This window comes from Podarcis filfolensis, assembly GCF_964270895.1.
Source record: "Podarcis filfolensis genome assembly, chromosome: 11".
Lineage (NCBI taxonomy): Eukaryota > Metazoa > Chordata > Lepidosauria > Squamata > Lacertidae > Podarcis > Podarcis filfolensis.
In genome coordinates, this window is record NC_139613.1 from 54,192,418 (window position 1) to 54,217,636 (window position 25,219).

A 25,219-nucleotide genomic window follows, 5' to 3' on the forward strand; every position below is an offset into this window, starting at 1 on the left:
CCTGTCCTCCTCCTTTGTCTCCTGCCTCCATCTCAGCTCTGTATCCCAAATCCTGCATTAACTTAGTAACAGTGTTTCTTTTTCTCAGGCTTGGCACTAATTATGTCCTTTTGGAGGGCTACCCTTCTTGGGTCCCACCCTCAGGAATTGCTGTAATTCAGGTCATCTCCAGGACTCATCTCTGTGTACTTTATTTTCTCATCTTCTTCCTTCAGGGTAAGCAGTTTCCTTCACCTCTTGTGTTCTTTGTTTTTTTCCTTAATCCTTCCTAGGTTCAGTTTGCCAACTTTTCTAGATGTAACCTTATTTTAGGTGGAGCTGCAAAGCAGAATCACCACTGCTGATGTAACATTCAAATATCTAACCTTTCCATTAGTACTTCCAGTAGTACCTGAAATCAAAGTAAAAATTTCTACGTTAATGCATGGGGATTTGATACCAACAGGGTTTCTTGTGTATCTTGTGTTGGCTTTCATAGCCTTCTCTACATTTAAGCAAACAGGCGTGTGTGTATTTGTGGCCTGTCTCTTTTCTAAAACCTGTATTGGTTTGTGCGGGGTTTTCCCCCCCTTACAATGTTTTCTCTTCCTCTAAGGGTGCATATTTCACCAGTGTGGTTGTGTCTCATTTCCCCAAGGAATAATATGCAATCTTCTTCTTTGATCTCTGCAAGGTCTCAGTGTTTGCCTGCTCCTGTGATTTTTCATTTTTATACTTATTTACAGAAGCTGTCTCTTGGTAGAGTGCAGCTGCTACTCTAGCTTCCTGGCAGGTGGGTTGCTGTTTTCTACCAAGAGGCATTATGCAGCTGGGAGGTCAGTGCAGTGCAAACACACTGGCAGGAGTGCCAGATTGGTTCTACCAGTGGATTTGCACTGCGCTGACCTCCCTACTGTATCAACCCTCCCAGAAAGCAATAGTAACCCACTGCCAGAAAGCCAGGGTACTGGTTCTGCTGACTAGGCAAGTTGCTTCTGTAGTCTGTTTTTACACAGTGTTATTATTGTAAACAGTTTATGACTTATGTTTGTGCCTTGGCTTAGGAAAGTCATTTCTGCTGTATTTATTTATTTTCTGTCTTTCTGTGATGCTTTCTTTCCCACTCTTTTGTAAAGCTGATGAAGAGTTGCTATTTAAAAAAACAAAACAAAATCTATAGAACACAAGGGCTTAAAGTTCTACTTTTTCTAAACATAAAAATATGCACTTAACTTCCACAGGTTTTTCTCTCTCGCACACTTGAGCACAAGTCAACTGTTTTAACTTTAACTCAGATCAGTTGTATATTATATTTCCCCAGAATATTGCATGACTGATAGGGTATAGAAATGCCAGTTCAGTTATACTTCCTGCGACAGGAGCAGATGAACTGCTACCCATTTCTTAACCATGGTTAAGGAATCTGGAATGGACCTTCCCTCTTGCACTTGAACCTCTGTGCCTGCCTATGCAATGATTTGGTATCTGTACCAATGATTTAGTGAGCAGAAGGAATACAGACCGAAGAAGGGAAGGGCTGGGGCAGGGATTGTGAAGTCTGATGAACCACTCTTAATCCTTTAACCAGGGTTACAGCCAGCTAGTGTTGTCTGCACGGTACCTTGGGCTGAGTTTTGAAGAAAATAAAGTTATTGGTTGATGATACATTCACAAGCTTGCGCGCACTTGCATCCAGAACCATTTAAAACAAAAGCATCACCTGTTCTGAAGATTTGTAATGTTTTTACATGCTTGTGTCTGACTGGGGAAAGTAATAAAGCTAAATAGGCTCATGTCAGTGGGCCATTGAATGATCTGGGAGATTGTTTTGCTGAAGTACTGTTGAAAATAAGTAGTTGTGGACTCGGTGCCTGGTAGGGAGGTTGTTATTAGACTTATCATAGAATCCTATTATCATAGAATTGTAGAGTTAGAAGGGAACCCGAGGGTCATCTAGTCCAACCCCCTGCAATGTAGGAATATCATCTAAAGGATCCATGACAGATGGCCATCCAACCTCTGCTTAAAAACTGGAGTCCGCTACCTCCCAAAGGAGTCTCTTCCACTGTCAAACAGCTCTTACTGCCAGAAAGTTCTTCCTGATGTTTTGTCAGAATCTCCTTTCTTGTAACTTGAATCCATTGGTTCAGTTGACCCACTGTGGTGGGCGGAGAGGTCTGCTTCACCAGCACATTCCCTGCAAAGAAGGCAGTGGGAAAGCAACAACACAGCAGGATTGGCCGCACAATACCTGCGGACACCACCTAGTGTTGTCAGCTGATGGATCGGTGGGTGTGGCTTGTGAAGCAAAATGACCTGGCAGGCCAAGATGGACCAATGGGCTGGAGATTCCTCACCCCTGTCTTAGAGCAAGATGAGGAGACAGCTCTGGCAGATACCGTATTTTTCGCTCTATAGGACGCACTTTTTCCCCTCCAAAAATGAAGGGGAAATGTGTGTGCGTCCTATAGGGCGAATGCAGGCTTTCGCTGAAGCCTGCAGAGTGAGAGGGGAGACCCCGCCGCCAGCCCCGCAAGCTCCGGGGACAGCAGGGAGGCGCAGCGCATCTTCCCGGTGTCCCCGGACCTGATCTCAAGGCGGGTGGCGGGGAGAAGAGCGCTTCTCCCTGCTGCCTGCCCCGCAAGCTCCGGGGACAGCGGGGAGGCGCAGCGCGTCTTCCCGCTGTCCCCGGACCTGATCTCAAGGCGGGTGGCGGGGAGAAGAGCGCTTCTCCCCGCTGCCTGCCCCGCAAGCTCCGGGGACAGCAGGGAGGCGCAGCGCGTCTTCCCGCTGTCCCCGGACCTGATCTCAAGGCGGGTGGCGGGGAGAAGAGCGCTTCTCCCCGCTGCCTGCCCCGCAAGCTCCGGGGACAGCGGGGAGGCGCAGCGCGTCTCCCCGCTGTCCCCGGACCTGGTCTGAGGGCGGGCGGCAGGGAGAAGAGCGCTTCTCCCCGCTGCCTGCCCCACAAGCTCTGGGGACAGCTGGGAGGCGCAGCGCGTCTTCCTGCTGTCCCCTGACCTGATCTCAAGGCGGGCGGCGGGGAGAAGAGCTCTTCTCCCTGCTGCCTGCCTCGCAAGCTCCGGGGACAGTGGGGAGGCGCAGCGCGTCTCCCCGCTGTCCCTGGACCTGGTCTGAAGGCGGGCGGCAGGGAGAAGAGCGCTTCTCCCCGCTGCCTGCCCCACGTGCTCCGGGGACAGCTGGGAGGCGCAGCGCGTCTTCCCGCTGTCCCCGGACCTGGTCTGAAGGCGGGCTGCGGGGAGAAGAGCACTTCTCCCCGCTGCCGGCACCACAAGCGCCTGGGGGGGAAATAACATTTTTTTCCTTTATTTCCCCCCAAAAAAACTTGATGCGTCCTATGGGCCGGTGCGTCCTATGGAGCGAAAAATACGGTAAATCATAGTGAATAATAATAATAATAATAAATTTTATTTATACCCTGCCCTCCCCGGCCAGAGCCAGGCTCAGGGCGGCTAACACCAATAAAATCACAGTAAAAACATAATAGGGGAAAGGGGGGGCAATTTAAAATACAGGTTAAAAGGCAATTTAAAATGCAGCCTCATTTTAAAGTAGCTGATAAATCAAGAACATAAGGGGAGGGAAGTGTAAGGGTCAGACCGAGTCGAAACCAAAGGCCAGGTGGAACAGCTCCATCTTGCAGGCCCTGCGGAAAGATGTCAAGTCCCGCAGGGTCCTAGTCTCTTGTGACAGAGCGTTCCACCAAGTCGGGGCCAGTGCTGAAAAGGCCCTGGCCCTAGTTGAGACCAATCTAACCTCTTTGAAGCTCGGGACCTCCAAAGTGTTGTTATTTGTGGACCTTAAGGTCCTCCGCGGGGCATACCAGGAGAGGCAGTCCCATAGGCATGTGGGTCCTAGGCCGCATAGGGCTTTAAAGGTCAAAACCAGCACCTTAAACCTGACCCTGTACTCCACCGGGAGTGACCTTAACAATTGATGTGTCCCCCATTAGAAAAGCACTTTCTTCCACTGATTCCCCCCACCCTCACCTTATGATACCATTGCAACATCCTTATGGAAGAGATGATCTTTCTTAGGACATGGTTTTAATAGGTTATCACTTATGAAGTATACCAGAACTTCCAGCCTTACTGTCCACAGCTCTCGCCCAGCAGATGCAGGTGTACATGAATTTAGGAGGTTTTACAGCAGATGTTCCGTCCCACTTCAGCTTTTGCGTAGAAGCAGCTCCCGAAGAACCAGCACATTTCTGCAATAGTATTTTACTTGTTTGTAGGACAGCATTGTGTTCAAAGCAATTTGAAGCCGCATTTCTTAAAAAGAAATTTAAGCAAGGTAGTTTTCCAAGTGCAGTGCTTCTAATTTCTAAGCCCTTGTAGGGGTGGGGTGGTGGGTCCTGCTATTCACTCCATCAGTGCATATAGCCAGCGAAGCTCTCCTTCAAGATTAACAGTAATAGCTTGTGCTGTTGAACGTACAAGCCACTGAGGGTGTTGTGACACGATTCCAGCGCCCTAGTAATCAGAATGTGCAGGAGGGTCCCCAAGTGCAACAGTGCTCATTTCCCCCACATTTTGAAGTAACTGACTACAGTTTGCCATGTAAGCAGGGTCTCCTCTTAAGACCAGTAACTCCAGAGACTAAAACTACCCAGCTGTGCTACTTTGTGTAGCATCTGTTCATCAAAACAGGACTTGGATGTTACTGAAACATGACGTGTCTCTTCAGTCCATGCAATGGATAATTGCTTTGTGTACAGGCATATTGTATTGGGAATGCTAATTGGATAATCAAGAATTGCAGCTGCTGAATTATCTTTTGCCTATCATTTTATCCTTTGTTTTGTCTACTCGGAGAGCACAGTTGTTTAGGACGGCTGATTGCAAAAATTGTATCACCTAGCATTTTTAATATTTTAAGGATTAAAAACTGGGGAGGGTGAAACTTGATAGAAGTGTGTACAGTTGCTAAACTTTGCCTATGCTGTATTTTATATTTTCATTTTTAATGAAGCATTATTCTATAAATTTTCATTGCAAACTGTTTAGCATTTAAAATAATGATGAAATAAGCAGTGTGAGAACAGTCACAGCTCATGTCTTGTGCTGTTGGAGGCTTAAAACAATTGCATTTCCTGCATGACAAAGTTAGGTGTACGATTCCAGAGGTTATTTGTTTACCACACTATGAAAATAAGTAGTACAGATAGGAGTCTCACCTTTGCAAGCAGGTGTAGGCTGGTTGTGAGAGTCAGGACTAGCTGATATATTGTGGATATGGTGTGGATCCCACCAGAGTTGTCAAATCACGTGGGTGCTGTGCTGCTTGGGAAAAGCAGTTTGTGTGAATTGGCACCAACATGGTTGCACCAGCAGTAACCATAACACTGGGCTTGGGTTGCTTACATGCCAGTCTGCTGTACAGGCAAAGTCTTCTGTAGCCAATCCTGTTAGTTTAAAAACTGACCCATTTGATGGTTCTGAAAATTTCTTGGGACATGCTAATGGCTCATGAAGAAAATGTTGCAATGTTTTGAACTGGAATCTAATTCTGATCTGCAATTCTACTGCAATAACACTTTCTGGAGCTTGAACAGCATTTATGTCTGCAGAATGGTTATTGGTTCTATTTGCCTTTTTTCTGGCTTTGTATTGACCGCCATGTTACTTTATAGCCAGTTCTCTGTATCACTGTATGCACACTATCCTTTGTCCTACTGTATGCCTTGCTTTGGGGGGTGGGAGAATTGCAGAGAATATTACCTTGTAGTTAACTTAAAAGTACCATATGAATGTTTTCTCCCCCTTTTTCTCCTCTCTCTTTCCAAAATAGATAATATATCTGAGGGAATCTCCAGAAAACATATACAGGCATTTAGTGTCTGAAAATGTGACATATCTTCCTTTCAGGTAAATGAAAGCTTGTATTAAAACCACCCATCCTTTAAAAATATTCATTTTACTCTTTCTTGGCAGATGGGGCAAGGCAGGGGGAGAAACTGATCCCCTGCCCATTTGGAATTCCTACCTCAGCCTTCACTAACTTAGTGCTTTCCAGATGCTGTTAGAATTCAGCTCCCATCCACCCCAAAGAATATGGTCAGTGGTTAGGGAGGATGGGAGTTAAACTCCAAAACCTCTGGAGAGCACCTGATTGGTGAAGACTTTTCTAGATCTTTTTTACATGTGTGCTCAAGACTTACTATCCTTAAACAAAAATAAACCAGATAGAGGAGCCCCATGCAATTTGCTATGGCAAAATGTGTTAAGGAAACAATTTTTAACACTGTTGTTTAGTTAAAGGTAAAGGGTAAAGGGACCCCTGACTATTAGGTCCAGTTGTGACCGACTCTGGGGTTGTGGCGCTCATCTCGATTTATTGGCCGAGGGAGCCAGTGTACAGCTTCCAGGTCATGTGGCCAGCATGACTAAGCCGCTTCTGGCGAACCAGAGCAGCGCACGGAAATGCCGTTATCTTCCCGCCAGAGCGGTACCTATTTATCTACTTGCACTTTGACATACTTTCGAACTGCTAGGTGGGCAGGAGCAGGGACCGAGCAACGGGAGCTCACCCCGTCGCGGGGATTTGAACCACCGACCACCTGATCAGCAAGTCCTAGGCTCTGTGGTTTAATTCACAGTGCCACCCACATCCCTTGTTGTTTAGCTACTGATCCCTAAAATATAGTTTTGTGTTTACACCAGCTGAACACTTCTCGTATGAGAGATTGGAGTGCTCTACATGTAGACACACACACAGTGCAATCCTATTCATGTCAAGTAAGCTGCACTGAGTTCAGCAAGGCTCCCCTCCAATAAGTGTTTATTGGATTGCAGCTGCAGGCTTCAAGGTTGATGGGGGGCCAAGCTAGCTACTTACTTAAGTGGCTAGTGGATTTTGCCCCCATGACAACACAGCTTCCAAGTGCAGCAATTTATTTTTCTACCTGCGGCTGACTAGTGCCTAGCATAGCAAATGAACCCAGAGCTGAGAATTCAACACACATGCAGGGCAGATCATTCCAGAAAACGAATCGAGCAGTTGGGACTTAGCTTGGCACAGGATGCTCCCCGCACTGACCTGAATACTCATCTCATCATGGTGGTTAGCGTGAGCCTCAGTGAAGCTTGCAGCATCTGCTGGCTGGAGAGCTCTCAAGAAAGGGGCAGGTTGGCCCTGGGCAGACTCCAGCTAGTGGAGTGAGCCAGTCTGACCTCTCTGCCATTTCTCTCGCATTTGCTGTTGACCCAAGAGAGCAAGGCAACCAGCCACAACGAGATCCTTCCTTGCCATGGCACTGCTCCACTGGTGTGGCTTAGGGAACCAGTGCCCATACATTGAGACCATTTGGCTTTTGCTGGAAAAGCAGTAATTGTGTGCCACAAAACTAGGGAACGGTTCAAATGTCCTTTTGACAAGTATTTATCTGCTTGCTGTTAACTACAGTGGTACCTCTAGATACGAACGGGATCCGTTCCAGAGCCCTGTTCGCATCTAGAGGTAAGCATAACTAGCGACGGCACATCTGCGCATGTGCGTGACGTCCTTTTGAGCGTCTGCGCGTGCGCAAGCGGTGAAACCCGGAAGTAACGAGCTCCGTTACTTCCGGGTTGCTGAGGAGCACAACTCGAACGCGCTCAACTCGAAGCATATTTAACCCGAGGTATGACTCTAATAGAAATCACTAGCTAGAGTGTGTTGTAGCCAAGTCAGGAAGCCTTAAAATTTTTCCTTAGGAAAGTTGGCCAACATTGAGTTCACACTTGTGTGCCTTGCAGGGATGCTGCGTTTGGTACCTGCAGCTTTCATCTAACGCTGCTCGACTGCTTTCAGGCGGTAAATAAGGTTAGTGAAATAAATTCCATGTGTGATCTGGAACCCTGTACTTTGATCAGAACCTTATGGGATTCTGGACCATTTGAAATCTGAAAGATTACTCTTCCAAAAGATTGGATAATTAAGAAGAGGGGAAAATAAGCCAAATCACAATTACGGTTTAGATCCATAGTGAGATTAGACTGTACTTCCATGTTTGTATGATGTCTCCCACTCCCCCAAATTCCTGCAATTCCCCTCTTCTTGCAGCCCCTCATTCCAAACAATGCATCATTCTAGAGGGTCCTCTGACCTTCAGGAGTGGACTTTCACTGGTCAGTAAGCCCACTGTTGTCTATTTTTATTAGCTTTGTGGTGACCCATGGTTTTAAATGAATACATTGGACTGTAGTGACTGGATTCGGGGGAGGCTGCAATGAGGAGGAGGGGAGGAGGAAGAAGAAGAAGAAAATATTATTATTATTATTATAAAGTGTTGGGAAAGTTCCATTGTGTGAGCAGGAATGGTAGTCATAATTACACTTACATAGCAATTTCTGAGTGCTTTGCATGTATCATTTACATAAGTAAAGTTTTGGTTCAGACAATGTAGATAATATGGAATGGTAAAAGAGACAGACTAAAAGTCATCATTTATGGACCATTCTACAAGGCTTCTGTTGTTGTTTTTAAAGTTACTCTCTCGCAAATTTTAGGCTTTGCGATATGGCTTCCTTGATTTCAATTCATTTGATGTAGATGAATATGAACACTATGAGGTAAGCATCATTCTGTTTACTGATGTCTACTTATAATTACTGCTGAGACTGTCTTTGCTTAAAATTGGCATGCATTACTTATAGCTCTTGATTTTTTCTGTTTTCAAGATAGTCTATATCTAAGTATGTGGAATCAAGGAAAGTAAGGTAAATAACAAAAAGATGTTTCAATACACTTAAGGCTGTCGCATGACAGTGTGAGAGCATGTGGTCTATAATCCCAGATGAAATCGGAATTACACATTCTTATTCTGCAAAACCTTACATCAGCATTCCTCGTCACCCTCACTATGTTCACCGAAGCAAATGTGACTAATGTCAGGGATGCTTTAGGGATGAAGTAAACAATTCTTCTGTTTTCTTAACAGAGGGCTGAAAATGGAGACTTTAACTGGATAATACCAAAAAAATTCATTGCCTTCAGTGGCCCACACTCAAGAAGTAAAATTGAAAATGGTATGTTTAAAAGATAGAGGCACTTGCGGCGGAAACAGTACATTATTTGTTACTTATTGCTTTACCAACTATAGCAGCCACGTCCAACTTCCAAGAGACTGTGATCTACTCCCAGTATAAAAAAAACTGGCTGTGATCTACCCATAGTCATTGGAGGGAGGAGGGACTTATTTTAGGAGGGAAAGGCCAGAATTGTTGAGATTTTTTTGGGGGGTGGGGGGAGGCTAACCATTAACTACAACACTAGCAAGCACACAAAACAATAAAGCCAACTAATGTCAGCAGCAGACTAGAAATGATTGCCCTTTTGAAGCTACGTAGGGACAGGGCAGGGGGCGCAAACATTCGTTATACGTTGCTTTAAATCCCGCAATTGATAAGGATCCTGCGACTGACCGCGATCTTCCTGGAATCTACCTGTCGATCGCGGTCGACCGGTTGGACATAGCTGAACTATAGAAATCAGTATTTGATTTTTTTTTATTTTTTAAAAAGATATTTATTGAAGTTTTACAAAAACATAAATTTAAAAAGGTCATATAAAAAAAAAGAAATACAAAAAAACAAAGAAAAATACATAAAATAGAAAAAAGAAGAATAAAAACAAATCCATTTTTTGTAACCCTAACTCATTATCTTATTTCCTTGGCCTCCTCACACCTCCCCTTTTTGTATCCCCATTTAAATAATCAAATCAGCAAATCCTTACCCTCTTTCGTTTATCTTAACTCTGTATCTTAACATATTATAACTCTATATTTTCATCCATTTTCAATTCAATTTTGCAAATCAGTATTTGAAAACAGGCTGGGTTGATAGGTTTTGGTGGGGTATTTTGGGTGGTTTGCTTGATATTTTGTTCTACACTGCTGTAAATGTTCATTGGTTCCTTTCTTCCAGGTTACCCACATCACGCCCCCGAGGCCTATTTTCCCTACTTCAGAAGACATAATGTTACCACTATAATCCGTCTAAACAAGAGAGTGTATGATGCAAGGAGATTTAAAGATGCAGGGTTTGAGCATTATGAACTCTTCTTTGCTGATGGAAGTATACCTAATGATGCCATCATCAGAACATTCCTAAGTATTTGTGAAAACGCTGAAGGTGCTATAGCAGTTCATTGCAAAGGTACAGGAATCATGAGTTAAAGTAACTGACACTAACTTTTTGGGATAGCACTCACAGCATTATTAACCATCACTTAGTTCAGCCATTAAGCAGCATTTATTTTTTTTAGCAATTTGACCAAAATCACACCAGTTTCTCTTAAAAATCATTTGTACTGCAAGGATTCTGACATCTCTGTCATTAGGATGTTGGAAGTCTGCTTTTTCTTCCATCTTATCCCTATGCTGTGGCCTCTTGCTAGGTTACTACTTCCAACTTCCATGTGGAATCTTGCTAATCATACATAGTTTAGATAGAGTCTGAGAAATGGAAGCAGTAAGCCTCTAAAGATTCTGCTTTCGGCCTGTGTTCCAGTGGATTCCACTAAACTGTAACAAGCACAAATGTGAAATAAATAAGTTACCTGCATAAATGTGTAGTAAATAAAGAGCATTCTAGCAAGGCCACCTGCTACAGGTAAGCCTCATCATAAGTCACCCCGGAGGTAGTGATAACTTATGAAAGTTTTTTATGGGGGGAAAGTGACAGTGTGCAGCTCAAGCCTTTAGAAGTAACAATAAACGTGAACATCCTTACAGAATAACATATGGATACAGTGGTGCCTCGCAAGACGAAAAGAATCCGTTCCGCGAGTCTCTTCGTCTTGCGGTTTTTTCATCTTGCGAAGCAAGCCCATTAGCGGATTAGCGCTATTAGCGGCTTAGCGGATCAGCTGATAAGCGGCTTAGCGGCTTAGCAGATCAGCTGATAAGCGGCTTAGCGGATCAGCTGATAAGCGGCTTAGCGGATCAGCTGATAAGCGGCTTAGCGGATCAGCTGTTAAGCGGCTTAGCGGATCAGCTGATAAGCGGCTTAGCGGATCAGCTGTTAAGCGGCTTAGCGGATCAGCTGATAAGCGGCTTAGCGGCTTGGGAAAAAGGGGGGGGAAGGAAAAAAACCCCGCAGGAACTCGCAAGACATTTTCGTCTTGCGAAGCAAGCCCATAGGAAATTCGTTTTGCGAAGCACCTCCAAAACGGAAAACCCTTTCGTCTAGCGGGTTTTCCGCCTTTCGAGGCATTCGTCTTGCGGGGCACCACTGTATATTTCAGTTTGCTTTTTTGTATATTACAAATCTGGGTATCGAAAGCCAAGCTCACTTTGAAAGATCCCTTCCAGAACAAACTTTTGACTGCCACCTTATGTCCAGGTATGCCTTTGGTGCAGTTTAGAAAATTTTGATTACAGATACAGCGTGTTGAATCCAAACAGGTTGGAGAGCAGTTCCCGAATGGGGTGAGCTGTGAGCAACTTGGGATTAGGAGGGAGCAGAGTTGTTGAAAATTGGGTACCCCCCCCTGCCATTTCCCCAGAGGGCCACAGGTGGCTCAGCTCAGGAGCATCTCCATACCATTGGAAGAGATTGATGAAAGCTGAGGAGCTTCATCCAGGCTTGGATCTGCTCAGGCATTTGCTGTTTAAATTTGTTTATAAAATACATCAACAGGGCACTCTGAGTTGACCACAGAGGATACTGTCAGTTACAGAAAAGAGTATTATCTCAAGCCAGAATAGGAACATAGGTAACTGCCTCATAACAAGTCTATGGGTGGATCTAGCCCAGGGCTGTCTGCTCTGACTGCTAGTGGCTTTCCAGAAGCAGAAAAAGGGCAACCTCATCATCTACATCCCGATGGATCCTATTAACTGGAAATGCTGGAGATTTAACCTGGGACCTTTTGCATGCAGAGCATGTGATGTATGACTGAGCTTATATAGTGTCGTTCCCCCCCCCACACACACACACATACCAGATACATGGCCTGATGTGCTTGGGGTTGCTTTTTGTGAAGTCCTGGCCTAAGAAATGTAGGGCCCAAGCTATTGTGGTTTGCAGAGGGAGCATAAAAGCATGATAAAGCCTGAATGAGGACCTGCTTGCAAAAGCCAGAAAAAAGAACGAGCTTATTTGTGTTCCACGCAGCTGGACTTGGCAGAACTGGCACACTTATAGCCTGTTACATTATGAAGCATTACAGGATGACTGCTGCTGAAGCGATTGCCTGGATTAGAATCTGCAGACCTGGCTCTGTGATTGGAGCACAGCAGCACTTCCTGTTAGAGTAAGTAAACCTTTAAACCCATTTCCCCCCCAGAAGATTGAATCAGTGCTGAAACAATTTAATTATTTGCATGCTGTGACCGGGACCTGGCCTCACACAAACTGGTAATGACCATTCTGCCTTCTGATATATTAAATATAGGTTAAAGGAGTTTAGGAGCATAAAACAGCAGTTACCCACATAGAGAGCAGCGATTGGCTGTGTGCCTTCTGAAGACACTGGTAATTCTGACTACTGGCTTGGTCTGCTGCTTGCTGCTTTACATGTAAATCGGAAACTGCAGTATAAGCAGCCTACAATCACCGGCATCTGGTTAGAGTTGTATGTCTTTAACTTGCCTTCCCATCAGTAGCATACCTTCCAACACTATGAAGCCCAAATCAGGGATGCCGTCTTTACAGATACCATCTTCCCATTTTTTTTAATTATTTTTTTGTGAGAGCACACCAGCCAGTTTGGTTGCTGTGATCTCATGTGATTTTGTGCTGCAGCCCTTTCCCCAAAAACTGCTTTCTTCAGGCACAGCGCCCCAAAATCCATGTTTTGGGGCACCATGCGAGCTTGCGGCCCCCCAAAAGTGCTTTTTTCAGGGGGAAATCGCACCATGAAATCGCACAACATCGCAGCAACCCAAATGGCCACTGTTGTATTGTGAGAAAAAATGGAATCTCCCTTTCTTCCCCCTGAGACACTTGCAGGGTATGCAGTAGAATTCAGCGGCTGAATGTGCATTACTGACAGAAGCTGAAATCACAGAGCCTGTACAGTTGCGCACACATTCTCCCTGGACTGTCGCATTCACTAAGCCTTAAAGAAAAGGGAAGGAAAACAGAAAACCCAACCTCAAAATTATAGACTATGGCACAGAATTGGGTAGAAACATCAATATATATGAATTACTACTGAAGTGTATACAAAAATGAAATGAAACATTATTGTTTTTTAAGGTGAAGACCATGCACAAGACATAGCAATGAAATGTTTAAAATGCAGTGATTAAAATATCAATACTGATCAATGCCTTAGCATCGGAATAGTATGACAAACAAGTACGCTGAAAGACTTCAGTTGGCACTCATTAAGCCTGCCAGCAGACTGAAAGCAACTTTTAAATCTACTAATACGTCTAATTTTTTTAAACAAACAACAGCAATAGCTCTCTGAAATGTTTGTCTCCTGCCTTTCAGTAAAACTTTCAAGGTGGAAATAAAATTATAGTTGTTGTTTAAAAAAAACAAAAAACCAACAACTCTGGTTTGCATCCATCTGTTCACAAAAGGGCTTTTGATTCAGCCGAGATCCACTCCTCTAATGTAAGGGAGACAATTTTTAATTATTCCCCCCGGCATCCCTCCACACTACTTCCCATGCTGTTCCAAAGATTCCACCAACCCTCCAGAGCAGATTGCTTTTTTTGTTGTTGGGGAGGGTGTTGCAGAGAAGAGGAGGAGGAACTGGCAAAAAAAACCCTCATTTTCCAATTACTGGAAACCACTGCTAGGTCAAAGCAATTCTGCAAATGGAAGGGCATAGTTGGATGCAATGCGATAAATATTTTACATGACTATATTGAGACCATTTTGTACCACATTAGAGGATGGCACGCCTGCTACTGGACTCTGCATAACCTATGAATTTGGATTTATAAATGTAGTCAAAAATTGATGGTAATTTCTACTGTATTTTCTCTCCGTAACAGGAAACAGTCAGAACTTTGGTTGGAAGGTGATATTCTCCGTGCAAAGCTAAGGAAGACAGCAAAATACACTGTTACAAAAATTCTTTCAGGAGTAGATGACATTTCAATTCATGATTCCAAAAGTCAGATTGGCAGCAGTAAAGATTCTGAACCGGTAATCACCCGAACGTCGTGCTGTTGTAAATCTTAGGGCACTGCTAAATGTGGGTATAATAAAGCAAAAGTGGTTGGATTCTTTTTGTATGCTCTTCTGTATTCCTATTCCTGAAAAGCATCCTAAGAGTAGGGAAAAATGTGTGACGAATGAGCAAGATTGAAAGGACATTCTACAGGTGAGGTATGGGCATAATATAGTTGAATTTAGATGTTCTTTTTTTGAGTAGCAGAAGAGAGATACACACACAAGTTTCTGTTGCTGTGGAGAGGGCGTTCCTCCTGTGGGTTTTTATGCCTGTGTTAACAAGAAAATAAACAGATACGCACCAAAATGCTAAAGAAATGTTTTCATGAAATCTGTTGCAACTTTAGGTGAAAAGTTCATTAGTTCACTGGGGGTCTGGTATGCATCAAGCTTTATGCTTCAGCATCAAGACTTTGAAGTATACTATAAATTATTCCAGTGACTTACCATTTCTTTACAGTACAGTGATGATGAAGAAGAAATGCACTCCGTTACGCAAGGAGATAAGCTTCGTGCCCTGAAAAGTAAACGGCAGTCAAAAGGAAACTCAGTTCCACTAACGTAAGTTAATTTCATTTTGCATCTGTAAATGCAAAAGCCTCTTTCTTAAAGACTGATTTCTTCAGTATTTTTTTAGGTACTCTAAAAGTTGCACACAATTAATTCATTGCCACTAGCTGTCACCTTGATGTCCAAGTCCTCAGTTCCTTATCATCATTAAATTCTCCTCTCTGCCACATCTCCTAACATATCAGGCTCATTGGCTAAATCACAAAACACTTACTAAACCGAACATTACATCAATGCCTAAAAGCTTCTTTGTTTCACTGTATTTTTTAAAACAAAACTGCTACAAAACAAGGCCCTTCCAGATTGGTTTTCCTACCCATAACTTAGAAGTTTCTTGCTTTCTGCTTTTAGGGAAACTGGAGCAGTTCCCTGTGTTTGTGTTTGTGTTTGTGTGTGTGAGTGTGAAGGCTTTTGGCCAAAAGAAATTCCTTTGCATGTGCATTATGGTTAGAAAAAAAGCATATCAGGTAAAAAGTACGCAATACTTTTAAAATATAATTTTAATGTAGAAAAGCAGCACATCTCTCTGTGTGTTTTGTTTGAAGTGTGTATGTATGTATGTTTTGATGCTGATGTGCTGTTAGATCAGGCAGACCAAATATTAATGAAGCAGATGTAGCCTAATTGATGCATAGCTGTCATCTTTTCCCTTTTCTTGCGAGGAATCCTATTCGGAATAAGGGAATTTCCCTTAAAAAAAGGGAAGCGTTGACAGCTATGAATTGATGGACCCTCCCACAGAGAGCATATAATATTGGTACGCTATATTATGAACAAGGTTTTGTGTCTGTGGAGATTGCACTCAGGTCCTGCTTTTTAGCCTCCCATAAGTATCTACCACTTATATTACCACTGTGAGAACAGGATGCTAGACTAAATGGACCATTGGCATGATGCAACAGGCTCTTAAATTGTATTCTTAAATGGCATTTGGACAAATCTGTCAGTTAATTTCCATCTAAGACAGAGTTTGGGGTATTTTAGGTGAAAAGTGATTTTCAGAATCCTTCCTAGATTCACCCTGTAAATCAAACCAAGGTTAAAATAATCTCCCTAAAAATACAGCATGGCTTTTGAGCAGGGAAGGGATTTCCCCCCACAGCACCAAAGAACACGGATAGAGCTTTTTTCCTTTTTGCAACTGCAACTGGCTGAAATGTACCACTCATTTCTAAAAAAAAGAGTTCCTGATTTTTCCCTTTGATTTCATATCCATCTCTTCCTCCCCACCCACACCCCTTTTTAGATGTCTCCTAGCTATGCTGGTGTCTGTCCTGAGTAGCATTGTCATCTGGTGGATTGTGTGTGGCTCCCTTCTTCCCAACCTCCTATTCTGTCTAGATGGGTTAAGAACCTAGGTCCAGCAGGACCTCCCTTGACAGAGTCATAGTGTAAGTGTGTCCCTATTACATTCTTTACAGAAGTTCACCTTCTCGCCTCTTTCATAAATGCATGCTCCAAGCTTTTACAGCCTTCTTCTCCCCCCCCCTTTTTTTTGCAAGGCATCATGGACCTTGGGCTACTTGCTTTTACAAGAAAAACTGATTGTGATTTGTGTGCTTTAGAATTGCCCTTCGAAAATTGCCAGACATTTGCAGAATGGTGTTATTTTCTTGTCTGTTCTCTTGTTATCAGCATATGAAAGGTCGTTTGTGGTTTCTTCATCTCCTAGTTCTGGACTAGTTTTGAATAGCTACCTTGCCTCAGTAATCTGTGCTGGATTTTAATTCTCAGATTATGGGTTTGAAAAGATGCAGAGAGTGCTTTGTCAGTGTAGTACAGGTCAGACACTGAAACTTGCAATCCTATGCTTGCTTCCCTGTGAACAAGCCTTCTGCATAGGATTGTGCTGTAAGTGAAGGAATGTAAAAGGCGAAAACTATTTTCTGGATTGCAGGTATTCTGGATTTTTTTCACATATGAAAGTCTTAAATCCCACCTTTCTGTCTGATTTAGGATGGAAATGCAAAATAGTTTATGAAAAAAGGAAAGTTTGTTGTGTCTTGGATTGTACTGGGCCGATTTAAGAAACAAGACCTTATGCCCCCTAGTGATACTTTGGAATATTTCACATTTCCCTGTATCTTTAACAAGAAGGTCTTGTGTTGAGCAGCTTGTGCTTCATTGCAACTTTCAGTCCTTAACTCTGCTCACGCTTACTAGCTTAATAGGTTATATGCTCCAATTTAAACCTACAGAAATGAGGCATAGATGATTTCCTTAACTTGATAAATATAGAATCTTAGAATTGTACAGCCGAAAGTGATTCCCAGGGCAATCTAGTCCAACCCCCTACAATGCAGGGAATAAAGAGAAAGAGCAGGATGTCATTCACATATTGCTGGAACCTTGATAGCAGCTCCTAGCCATTTCATTCAGATGCCCACTCCCATTCTATATAGCTGAAGACCATTGTCTTGCTCTGTGTTGTTTCTGGAAATTAGCATATCCTGCATTTTTAGTTTTAAAAATGTAGTAAATCACTGTATACACATCAGCCTTAGTGTGCTTAGAATAGCTTGCATTTTATTAACTCCTGGAGACTTGAGGCACATTTCTTGTCTCACAATAGAAGCGATGAGCTATGCATTGCAACCAGTGAGATGAATTGGTGTCACAAAGCGAAAGAGACAATTACAGTGAGGAATTAAACTGTCTCTCCCCTTTGCAGTTGCCACTACAGTTGCAGTCTTGCAGAACCTGCTTATCTGAAATGCACCCACTTACAAAATGTGGGGGGAGAGGGAGGGGTCACTGGTGTAGAAGAAGGTTTTAGCATCTTAATGGAGCAATCCTTTGTCCCTGCGAATGCTGCTGTGATGGAGATGGAGGTGTACCAGTGAGAAGATACTTAGATCTCCACTGGCTTAGACCTTCCACCAGTGATATTGGGTGGAGGAGGTAAGAAGGGGGCTTATCGGGGCTGGCTGTGGATACACCAGAACCATAGACCCTTTTGTTTCCCTCACATGCCCACAGAATCACTGAAACTGTGAATGCCTGTCATGGGGTGGACGTAGTTAATTCCCTCCTATTGCAGCCCCTGGCAGGGGGGTGAAATCTGTTGTCCCCCACCTCCTGCTCTGGCTACTATGAAATAGCCAAGCAGTGGACTTGGCTCCCATTGTACCAGCTGATCATTCTTTCCCTCTTCCCCAATTCTGGTAAAGGTAAGTTAGGATTGCTCTGTTAATTGTCCTCTCAATGACTGGTTCATACCCTTTGTGGAGGAAAATGTTTTTTTTAATAGCTGACCTGAATTTTTGCTGTCCTTTTAAAGTTTTCAGAAATGCCTTTTTATATATCTAAAGTGGCTAAGAATAGAATAAATAGAAATAAACTGAAAACATATCAATTTATTATTTTTAAAGTAAGAATAAAGAAATCCGTAGTCACCTAGCCATTGTCCCTCCTGGAAAGTTTCACTGAACAGAACTATTATTGCAGCCCACTTAATTACTTACAGGAACAGACAGGGGCAAATTCTTCTACAGTATCAGAGCTGAAGATATGGGATTTATTTGTTTAAATTTGTGTACCGCCCTTCATCCGAAGATCTCAGGGTGGCTCACAGCATAAAAACACCAAATGAAAACACAAAATACATAATAAAAACAAGAATAAAAAAAGAGCAAACCAATAACACACCCCTCCCAAAAACACATTTAAAAGGACATAGAATTGTTAATCAGCCAAAGGCTTGGTAGAAGAGAACACCTGATGCCCTTAGAGGTACAATGAAGGTGCCAGACGAGCCTCTCTGGGGAGAGCATTCCACAAACTGGGGGCCACTGCAGAAAAGGCCCTGTTCTTGTGTTGCTACCCCCTGGACCTCTCGTGGAGGAGGCACATAATCATAATCATAACATTTTATTTACACCCCACACTCCCTGGCCAGAGCTGGGCTCAGGGCGGCTAACACCAGTAAAATTACAGTAAAATCATAATAGGGGAAAAAAACAATTTAAAATACAGGTTAAGATGCAATTTAAAATGCAGCCTCATTTTAAAGTAACTCATGGATCAAAACCATAAGGGAAGGGAAAACATAAGGGTCAGACTGAGTCCAAACCAAAGGCCAGGTGGAACAGCTCTGTCTTGCAGGCCCTGCCAAAAGATGTCAAGTCCTTCAGGGCCCTAATCTCTTGTGACAGAGCGTTCCACCAAGTCGGGGCCAGTACTGAAAAGGCCCTGGCCCTAGTTGTGACCAGTCTAACCACCTTGCGACCGGGGACCTCCAAAATATTGTCATTTGTGGACCTTAAGGTCCTCCGCGGGGCAGACCAGGAGAGGCGGTCCCGTAGGTACGTGAAGAATGGCCTCAGATGATGATTGCAGGGTGGTTCAAATAGGGAGAGGTGGTCCTTGAGTCATTGTGGTCCTGAGTCATTTAAGGCTTTGTAGGTCAAAACCAGTACTTTGAATTGGAAACTCATTGGCAGCCAGTGCTGTCAGGCCAGAATTGGCGTAATGTGCTCAAACCGTCCTGCCCTGGTGATCAGCCTGGACGCCATCCTCAGAGGCAGCCCTACATACAGTGGTGCCCCGCAAGACAAATGCCTCGCAAGACGGAAAACCCGCTAGATGAAAGGGTTTTCCGTTTTGGAGGTGCTTCACAAAACGAATTTCCTATGGGCTTGCTTCGCAAGACGAAAATGTCTTGCGAGTTCCTGCGGGGTTTTTTTCCTTCCCCCCCCCCCTTTTTCCCAAGCCGCTAAGCCGCTTATCAGCTGATCCGCTAAGCTGCTAAGCCACTTAACAGCTGATCCGCTAAGCCGCTTATCAGCTGATCCGCTAAGCCCGCTAAGCCGCTAATAGCGCTAATCCGCTAAGCCGCTAAAAGCGCTAAGCCGCTAATGGGCTTGCTTCGTAAGACGAAAAAAACACAAGACAAAGAGACTCGCGGAACAGATTCTTTTCGTCTTGCGAGGCACCACTGTATAACACATCGCAGTAATCCAGCCTAGAGATTACCAGAACATAGACAACGGAAGTTAGGTCATCCCTGTTCAGATAGAGGTGCAGCTGGGTCAACAGCCAAAACTGGCGGGAGGCGCTCCACACCACTGAGGCCACCTGAGCCTCCAGCGAAAACAAAGGATCCAGGAGTACCCCCAAGCTATGCACCCGCTCCTTCCGAGGGAGTGTAATTCCATCAAGAGCAGGCATCCGGTCTAGGGAGCCGTCCACTGACCATGCCTTGGTCTTACCTGGTCCTGTCCATCCACTGCCTCACCTGCAGATGTAAAGGAGAAATTGCTGTGTGTCATCAGCTCATTGCTGACAACGTGCCCTAAAACTCTGAATAATAACCTCACTCAGCGGTTTCATGGAGATGTTAAATAGCATAGAGGATAAAATTGAACCTTGAGGAACCCTACGTTGAAGGCTCCACAGGGCCAAAGAGTACTCCCCAAGCATCACCCTCTGGAAACGGTTATCTAAGATGCTATGTGAGTGTGCACGAGGTCACCAGCTAGGAGGGAAAGGGTTTGCAGTAGGGTAATGTATGCTGATGAAATCTCTCCCCTTTCCAGTAATAACTGGGTAGTGAAGTGGAGGAATTTAAGGAGAAGTTTGTTCCTGCTTCACTGCCTATGGAAAGCATGGGGGGAAAAACAAGGACATTAGGAGAACAGGATAGCAGCAAAGCAGAAATTTTCTTGTTTTTTAAAAAAGTGTTGGTTGACATAACTTTTTGAAAACCAAAGAGTTCATTTGCAAATCCTGAGCCCCAGTGTAGGGATTCACAGATGGTTTTTCCATGTGTATAAAAACCAGTTTCTTTGGTTATAAACTCCAGTGGTCAAGCTTGGGCAATCACTTCTCCTTTTTATACTTAGATATTTCTTAGTATCAGTTCATATGTTGGATTATGTGGTCACCCGTGCCTTGTCTAGGACATTCAGGAGTAATGCAGAGATGTTTGTATGGTAGAATCTTGGTCCTCCATAAAGGCACTTTTGTTGCACTAGAAAGAAAGAAAGAAAGAAAGAAAGAAAGAAAGAAAGAAAGAAAGCCCTTTGCTTCTCTGTTTTGGAAGTAAAAACTTGAGCCCAAAATGTTTGGCTGTATTAATAGTCTGAATGAAAAGTTTTAGTGGATTTAAAACAGAGCCGATATCTGAATACTACCACACACTCAATGAGGAAAGATCAAAAACAGTTGTCCACAAAATCCCGTCTTTTAGGCATCCTAGGTAGGCGTTTTTAGGTAGAAAACTATATGCCATATTTATCTTCGTACATTATGTACATTTCAGTTTACTTTTAAGTAATTTCTTTCTCCTACTCCTTTCAGGGTAATTCTACAGTCCAGTGTTCAGAAAAGTAAACAGCCTGAAACTAGCAATTCTGACAGCAATTCAGGCCATTCTAAAAGAACAACCAGGTCTACTGCAAGAAAAGGCAGTTTTAAAAGGTGAGAACTACTGTGCTGCCCTGCAGACACTGTCAATTAATTAAGGCTGGACTTTAAATAAAATTCAGGCTTCTGCTGCTTGAATTAAACGCTGCTTTCAGACAAACATTGAACTGTAGTTTTAGTGCAAGTAGCAGTGAGCTTTAAGTTCACAGATTCCCCCTTCCCTCCTTCAGCACAGCCATGAGGTCAGAAGCATCCTCTTTAAGTTTTGAACTAACCTGTTTCTTTTTGTATCTGAATTTGAGGGGTGGGAGGAACTACATTTAGCTTTTGGGAGGCAGGGGTCACCTTTTCAAATAAGCTCACGTCAAATTGTGGTCTGTGATCCCGGCATACTTAAAACTATAGTTTAAACTAATTGAAGCTCTTGCCAGCTAGTTTAAAAGTGGAAGTGGATGCTGATGATGATCTCCTTATGGCATGACTCGTAAGAGGAGAGAGGAAGGGGGAGCATGAGAGACCAGGACTCCACGGCTGCTCACACACATAAAGCTAAAATGTGGTTTGGTGTTACATCCAGCCTGGGCCCAAGTATCCTTTGCTATGTATTGGAAAACTGTATTTAAGACAGAACTACTTGAGTTAAATGTGGATGTTTTGAATAACATGTATCATGAAGGCACATGAAGCCTCCATCTTTGTGAAGCTAAGCAGGTCCAACTCTGGCCACTGCCTGGATGGGTGACAACCTCAGAAGCCACCCTCAGAAGGTTGAATGTAAGCTGAAGTAAATCAGTAAAAGATGTTTTTATACCATCAGCCTCCCCTTGTAAAACAAGTTTAAAAGACTTCGGTGTGGGTGAGAGAGTCTCTTAGATATAAGAATATGAAAATTACATAAATGCCTCCTCTACTTAGATGCAAAGGCCTTAAAGAACTGAGCAGGAGGCATGGTGTTTATAGAAAACAATGGGGGGGGGAGACTTGGACATACAGAATTGCAAGTTTTTGTTGTTTAATTAGTGTATTTAAGATATATTTTGAATGACTAAAAGATGCCCATGTTTAATCAGTCACCAATTTGAAAAACATACAGGTGCTACTTTTTTTAAAAAAAAGGAAAAAAGAACTGTAGATGGCAAGCATCATTTTGGTATCGTGTCCTGTGTGAGAAAGGAAGGGGACTACATTTCTTGTAAGATGATGGCTGCTGGTGCTATAAGTGCACATCATCAAAAACAAAACAAAACACTCAAGTAGCTATGCCGTTGTTAATTTTAGAACTATTGGAGGGGGCTTTTTATAACAAATCACTTGATATTAGACTGGCCATTAGTTTAACAGAAGGAAATAGAAATCGTATTACATCAAAGTTTGAAAAAATGCATGTTATTTTTGGGGGGTGTAAATTTGGTTGTTGATGGTGCATTTTGAAATGTATTCTTGCAGTAGAGATACTAGTCTGGGTTTCCATGCTCCCCTTCCCCCTCCAACCACACGATCTAGTTCCAAGGCAGCAGGGTTGTCCTTGCTTGGCAAAGATTTACGTTCCTCCTTGGAAGTATTTGCTGAGAGTCCTTTTGTTGAGAAGCTTTATCCCCTCTATCCAGCATTTCATTCCTCTTCTCCAGCTGTTCTTTTCTTCTGTTTTCTACTAGCTCTTCACCTGAATCCACTTGCTGCAGCACTATTGTTTTGTGCTATCAAGGCGCATGGTCTTACTCTTGTGTAGTGAATGAAACACCTTATAGCAGTAACAGCCACCCAGCCTTACAATGTCAATGAAATTTTATCTGGACAATACTTATTTTTCTAAATGGCTTCAGCAGAAACAATTCCTGCTTTTATTTTTAATATTTGCTTGTTTCAAAATTATTCGTATTTCCACTACTTTCGCATTCCACTAACTATTTACTCAGCTTGTTAAAGCAGAATGAACAATGAACCAGTTTCTCAAAACCTGCTGATTTCGCTGGCTATCTTTCCTCCTTCTTTCTGCATAGTCTTACTGTTATCTTTGGTATGCCTTTATTTGAACTTCTTCGTCTTCAAATATCCCTAACATTCTATTTCCATTGCACTCTAATAGATCTCTGCCTTCAATCTCCACACTTTTTACTTGACCAGATTCAGATATTACATCTTGCCTTATTAAGACAAGATATGCACAAACCATATACACAAACATGCCACCCCTTCCCTTCTCTTTTCTCTCGGAGGACCCTTTGAAGAAAATAGGGAGGCTGCAGGGGCAGAAGAGAAGGTGATGTCTCTTACATGAGCAGATTTCTGCTGTGCAACAAGGATTCTGCCCTATAGGTTTGGTTAACCAAGAAAGTTTTCAATCTTGATGTGCCAAGGAGACAAAAAGTGGTGCAAGAACAGAACATGCAGGCACAAAGCTCAAGCCTAGTTGCATCTGAACGGGCCCTTTCCTTAGAAGATATCTTGGGTCAGTAGATTAAGGGCCCACAGGCTATAAATCGTTGCATGAATTGGATACTTTAGGCACTGGATAATTGTCATTTAAATAGTACACAGTAAGGCCAGGCAATATCTGGTTTTCACCATCATGATATATCACTGGCTAAACATTGTGATATACTGATAAATCACAACATCTGAAATAAGGATGGCGCTATGTAGAGGCATTGGCCGGCTTCACGTTTACTCCCACATTGTAATTTTTGTTGGCACCTGCTCTTGTGATTTGCTGCCTCCTGCAGGAAGCAGTAGAGAGCTGAGCAGGCAGAGTTAACGGGCTGCAGGAATCGAGAGCACTGGCTGGCTTCATGGTTTTTCCCACATTATGATTTTTGCTTAGTGCACACCCAAACACACACACACACACACATACATCGTGATTTGCGATACATTCCTAGGTCAAAACTTATGAAACCGCTAGCAAGATACGGACTTCAAACCAGTTTTGAATAATATATCAATATACAGTATCGCCCAGTAGTTTCCTGTAGTTTTGTGGTTGCCATATTTCTTTTGACTTCAGTGGAACTGAGGTCAGAGAGGAATTGTACGCTGGTGTTTGAGTAGCAGAAATTAGTCATTTACATCAGGAGTGAGGAGCCTCAGGCCTAGGCATAAATGTGGCTCTTTGGACCTCTTTCTTTGGCCCTCAGGATGCGCGCCCCCTCCAGCTGCCCTCTTCCAATAGGTCACCCTCTTCCTAAGTGCTTTGCCAAGAATGTGTGCTCAGACTGTGATAATGCCTCTTGTTTGGCTCAAATTTGAATGGACAGGTGTATGTGTAGAAACCTGGTTTTTTTGCACGGCTGGACTGTAATCTGTTGCGCAGTGGTAAGACTCGCATGAATATTACCCCTGGCTGCCTGTGAGGGTGTGACCTTCAGACCTAAAATGATTCCCCACCCTCAGTTTTCTACATCACCTTGAATAGTGATGGACGCTCCCCTTGTTCAGCCTCTTGCACAATTGTTTCAGTCAAATAATATCAAACATTTAAAAGAGAATGGAAATCCAGGAACCAGCCAAGGCACCAAGGCGCACTTGTGATGTGGCTCATCCTATCTTTTGAAAGTTTAGAAATGATATGTTAAGTGAGAAGATAACAAAAATGAATCTGTTATGCTTCACTGTGTTAAAAAGAATAGAATCAGTTTGGAAGATTATGGGTTGCAAAATCATACCCTCTGTCTTCCGTTTCCAGGTTTCCCCCAACAATAGTTTGCCAGGATGTCCAAATTCCTGAACAGAAGGACTATTTTCTCTTTGCAGAGGGGATATCAGTGGGTGTTTTCTGACATTGGCTACAGCCCATACTCTGGAATTCTAAGCTAGGGTATACAACTTAGTGGTGATCACACCTCCCTTCAGTAAAGGGCGAAGACCAGTAATTCTATAACTTGTTTTCTCAAGTCCTATGTACAGAGGGGGATTTGGCACACTGTATTTCCCATGCAGAAGTAAGTAAGGCACACAGAAGTGAATTCTGGAGTTGTGGGAACTGACTCCTATAATGCTGGAAAAGTCAGAACAAATCCTAGAAACATACAGGTAACCCAAATGGGGCGTGGAGGGAGTTGTTTTCAAAAGCAACTTGCAGTGTTGGCCACACAGCAGTTTTATGTATCCCTTGGTCCAGTGCTGTGGCACATAAACAGAAAGCAAATGCCCCTGGGGGGAAAAAT

General features: G+C 43.3%; 1 protein-coding gene and 1 long non-coding RNA gene across 24 annotated transcripts in view; both read left to right on the forward strand.

Moving 5' to 3' along the window:
* LOC310745039 overlaps nt 1-25,219 on the forward strand; it is a 65,664-nt gene that overhangs the window by 33,507 nt on the left and 6,938 nt on the right. The window lies entirely within an intron of this gene.
* CDC14B (cell division cycle 14B) overlaps nt 1-25,219 on the forward strand; it is a 120,638-nt gene that overhangs the window by 33,256 nt on the left and 62,163 nt on the right. For 14 of the 23 annotated variants that reach the window (XM_083576944.1, XM_083576925.1, XM_083576943.1 and 11 more), the window contains exons 5-13: nt 5,791-5,867; nt 7,737-7,803; nt 8,490-8,552; nt 8,921-9,008; nt 9,909-10,139; nt 12,102-12,240; nt 13,940-14,093; nt 14,581-14,681; nt 20,991-21,110. In XM_083576944.1, the coding sequence (XP_083433070.1) occupies nt 5,791-5,867; nt 7,737-7,803; nt 8,490-8,552; nt 8,921-9,008; nt 9,909-10,139; nt 12,102-12,240; nt 13,940-14,093; nt 14,581-14,681; nt 20,991-21,110 (1,040 nt within the window). Of the gene's footprint in view, nt 1-5,790; nt 5,868-7,736; nt 7,804-8,489; nt 8,553-8,920; nt 9,009-9,908; nt 10,140-12,101; nt 12,241-13,939; nt 14,094-14,580; nt 14,682-15,936; nt 16,082-20,990; nt 21,111-25,219 lie in introns of all 23 variants that reach the window. The other 9 variants (XM_083576926.1, XM_083576927.1, XM_083576928.1 and 6 more) reach the window with 1 other exon arrangement.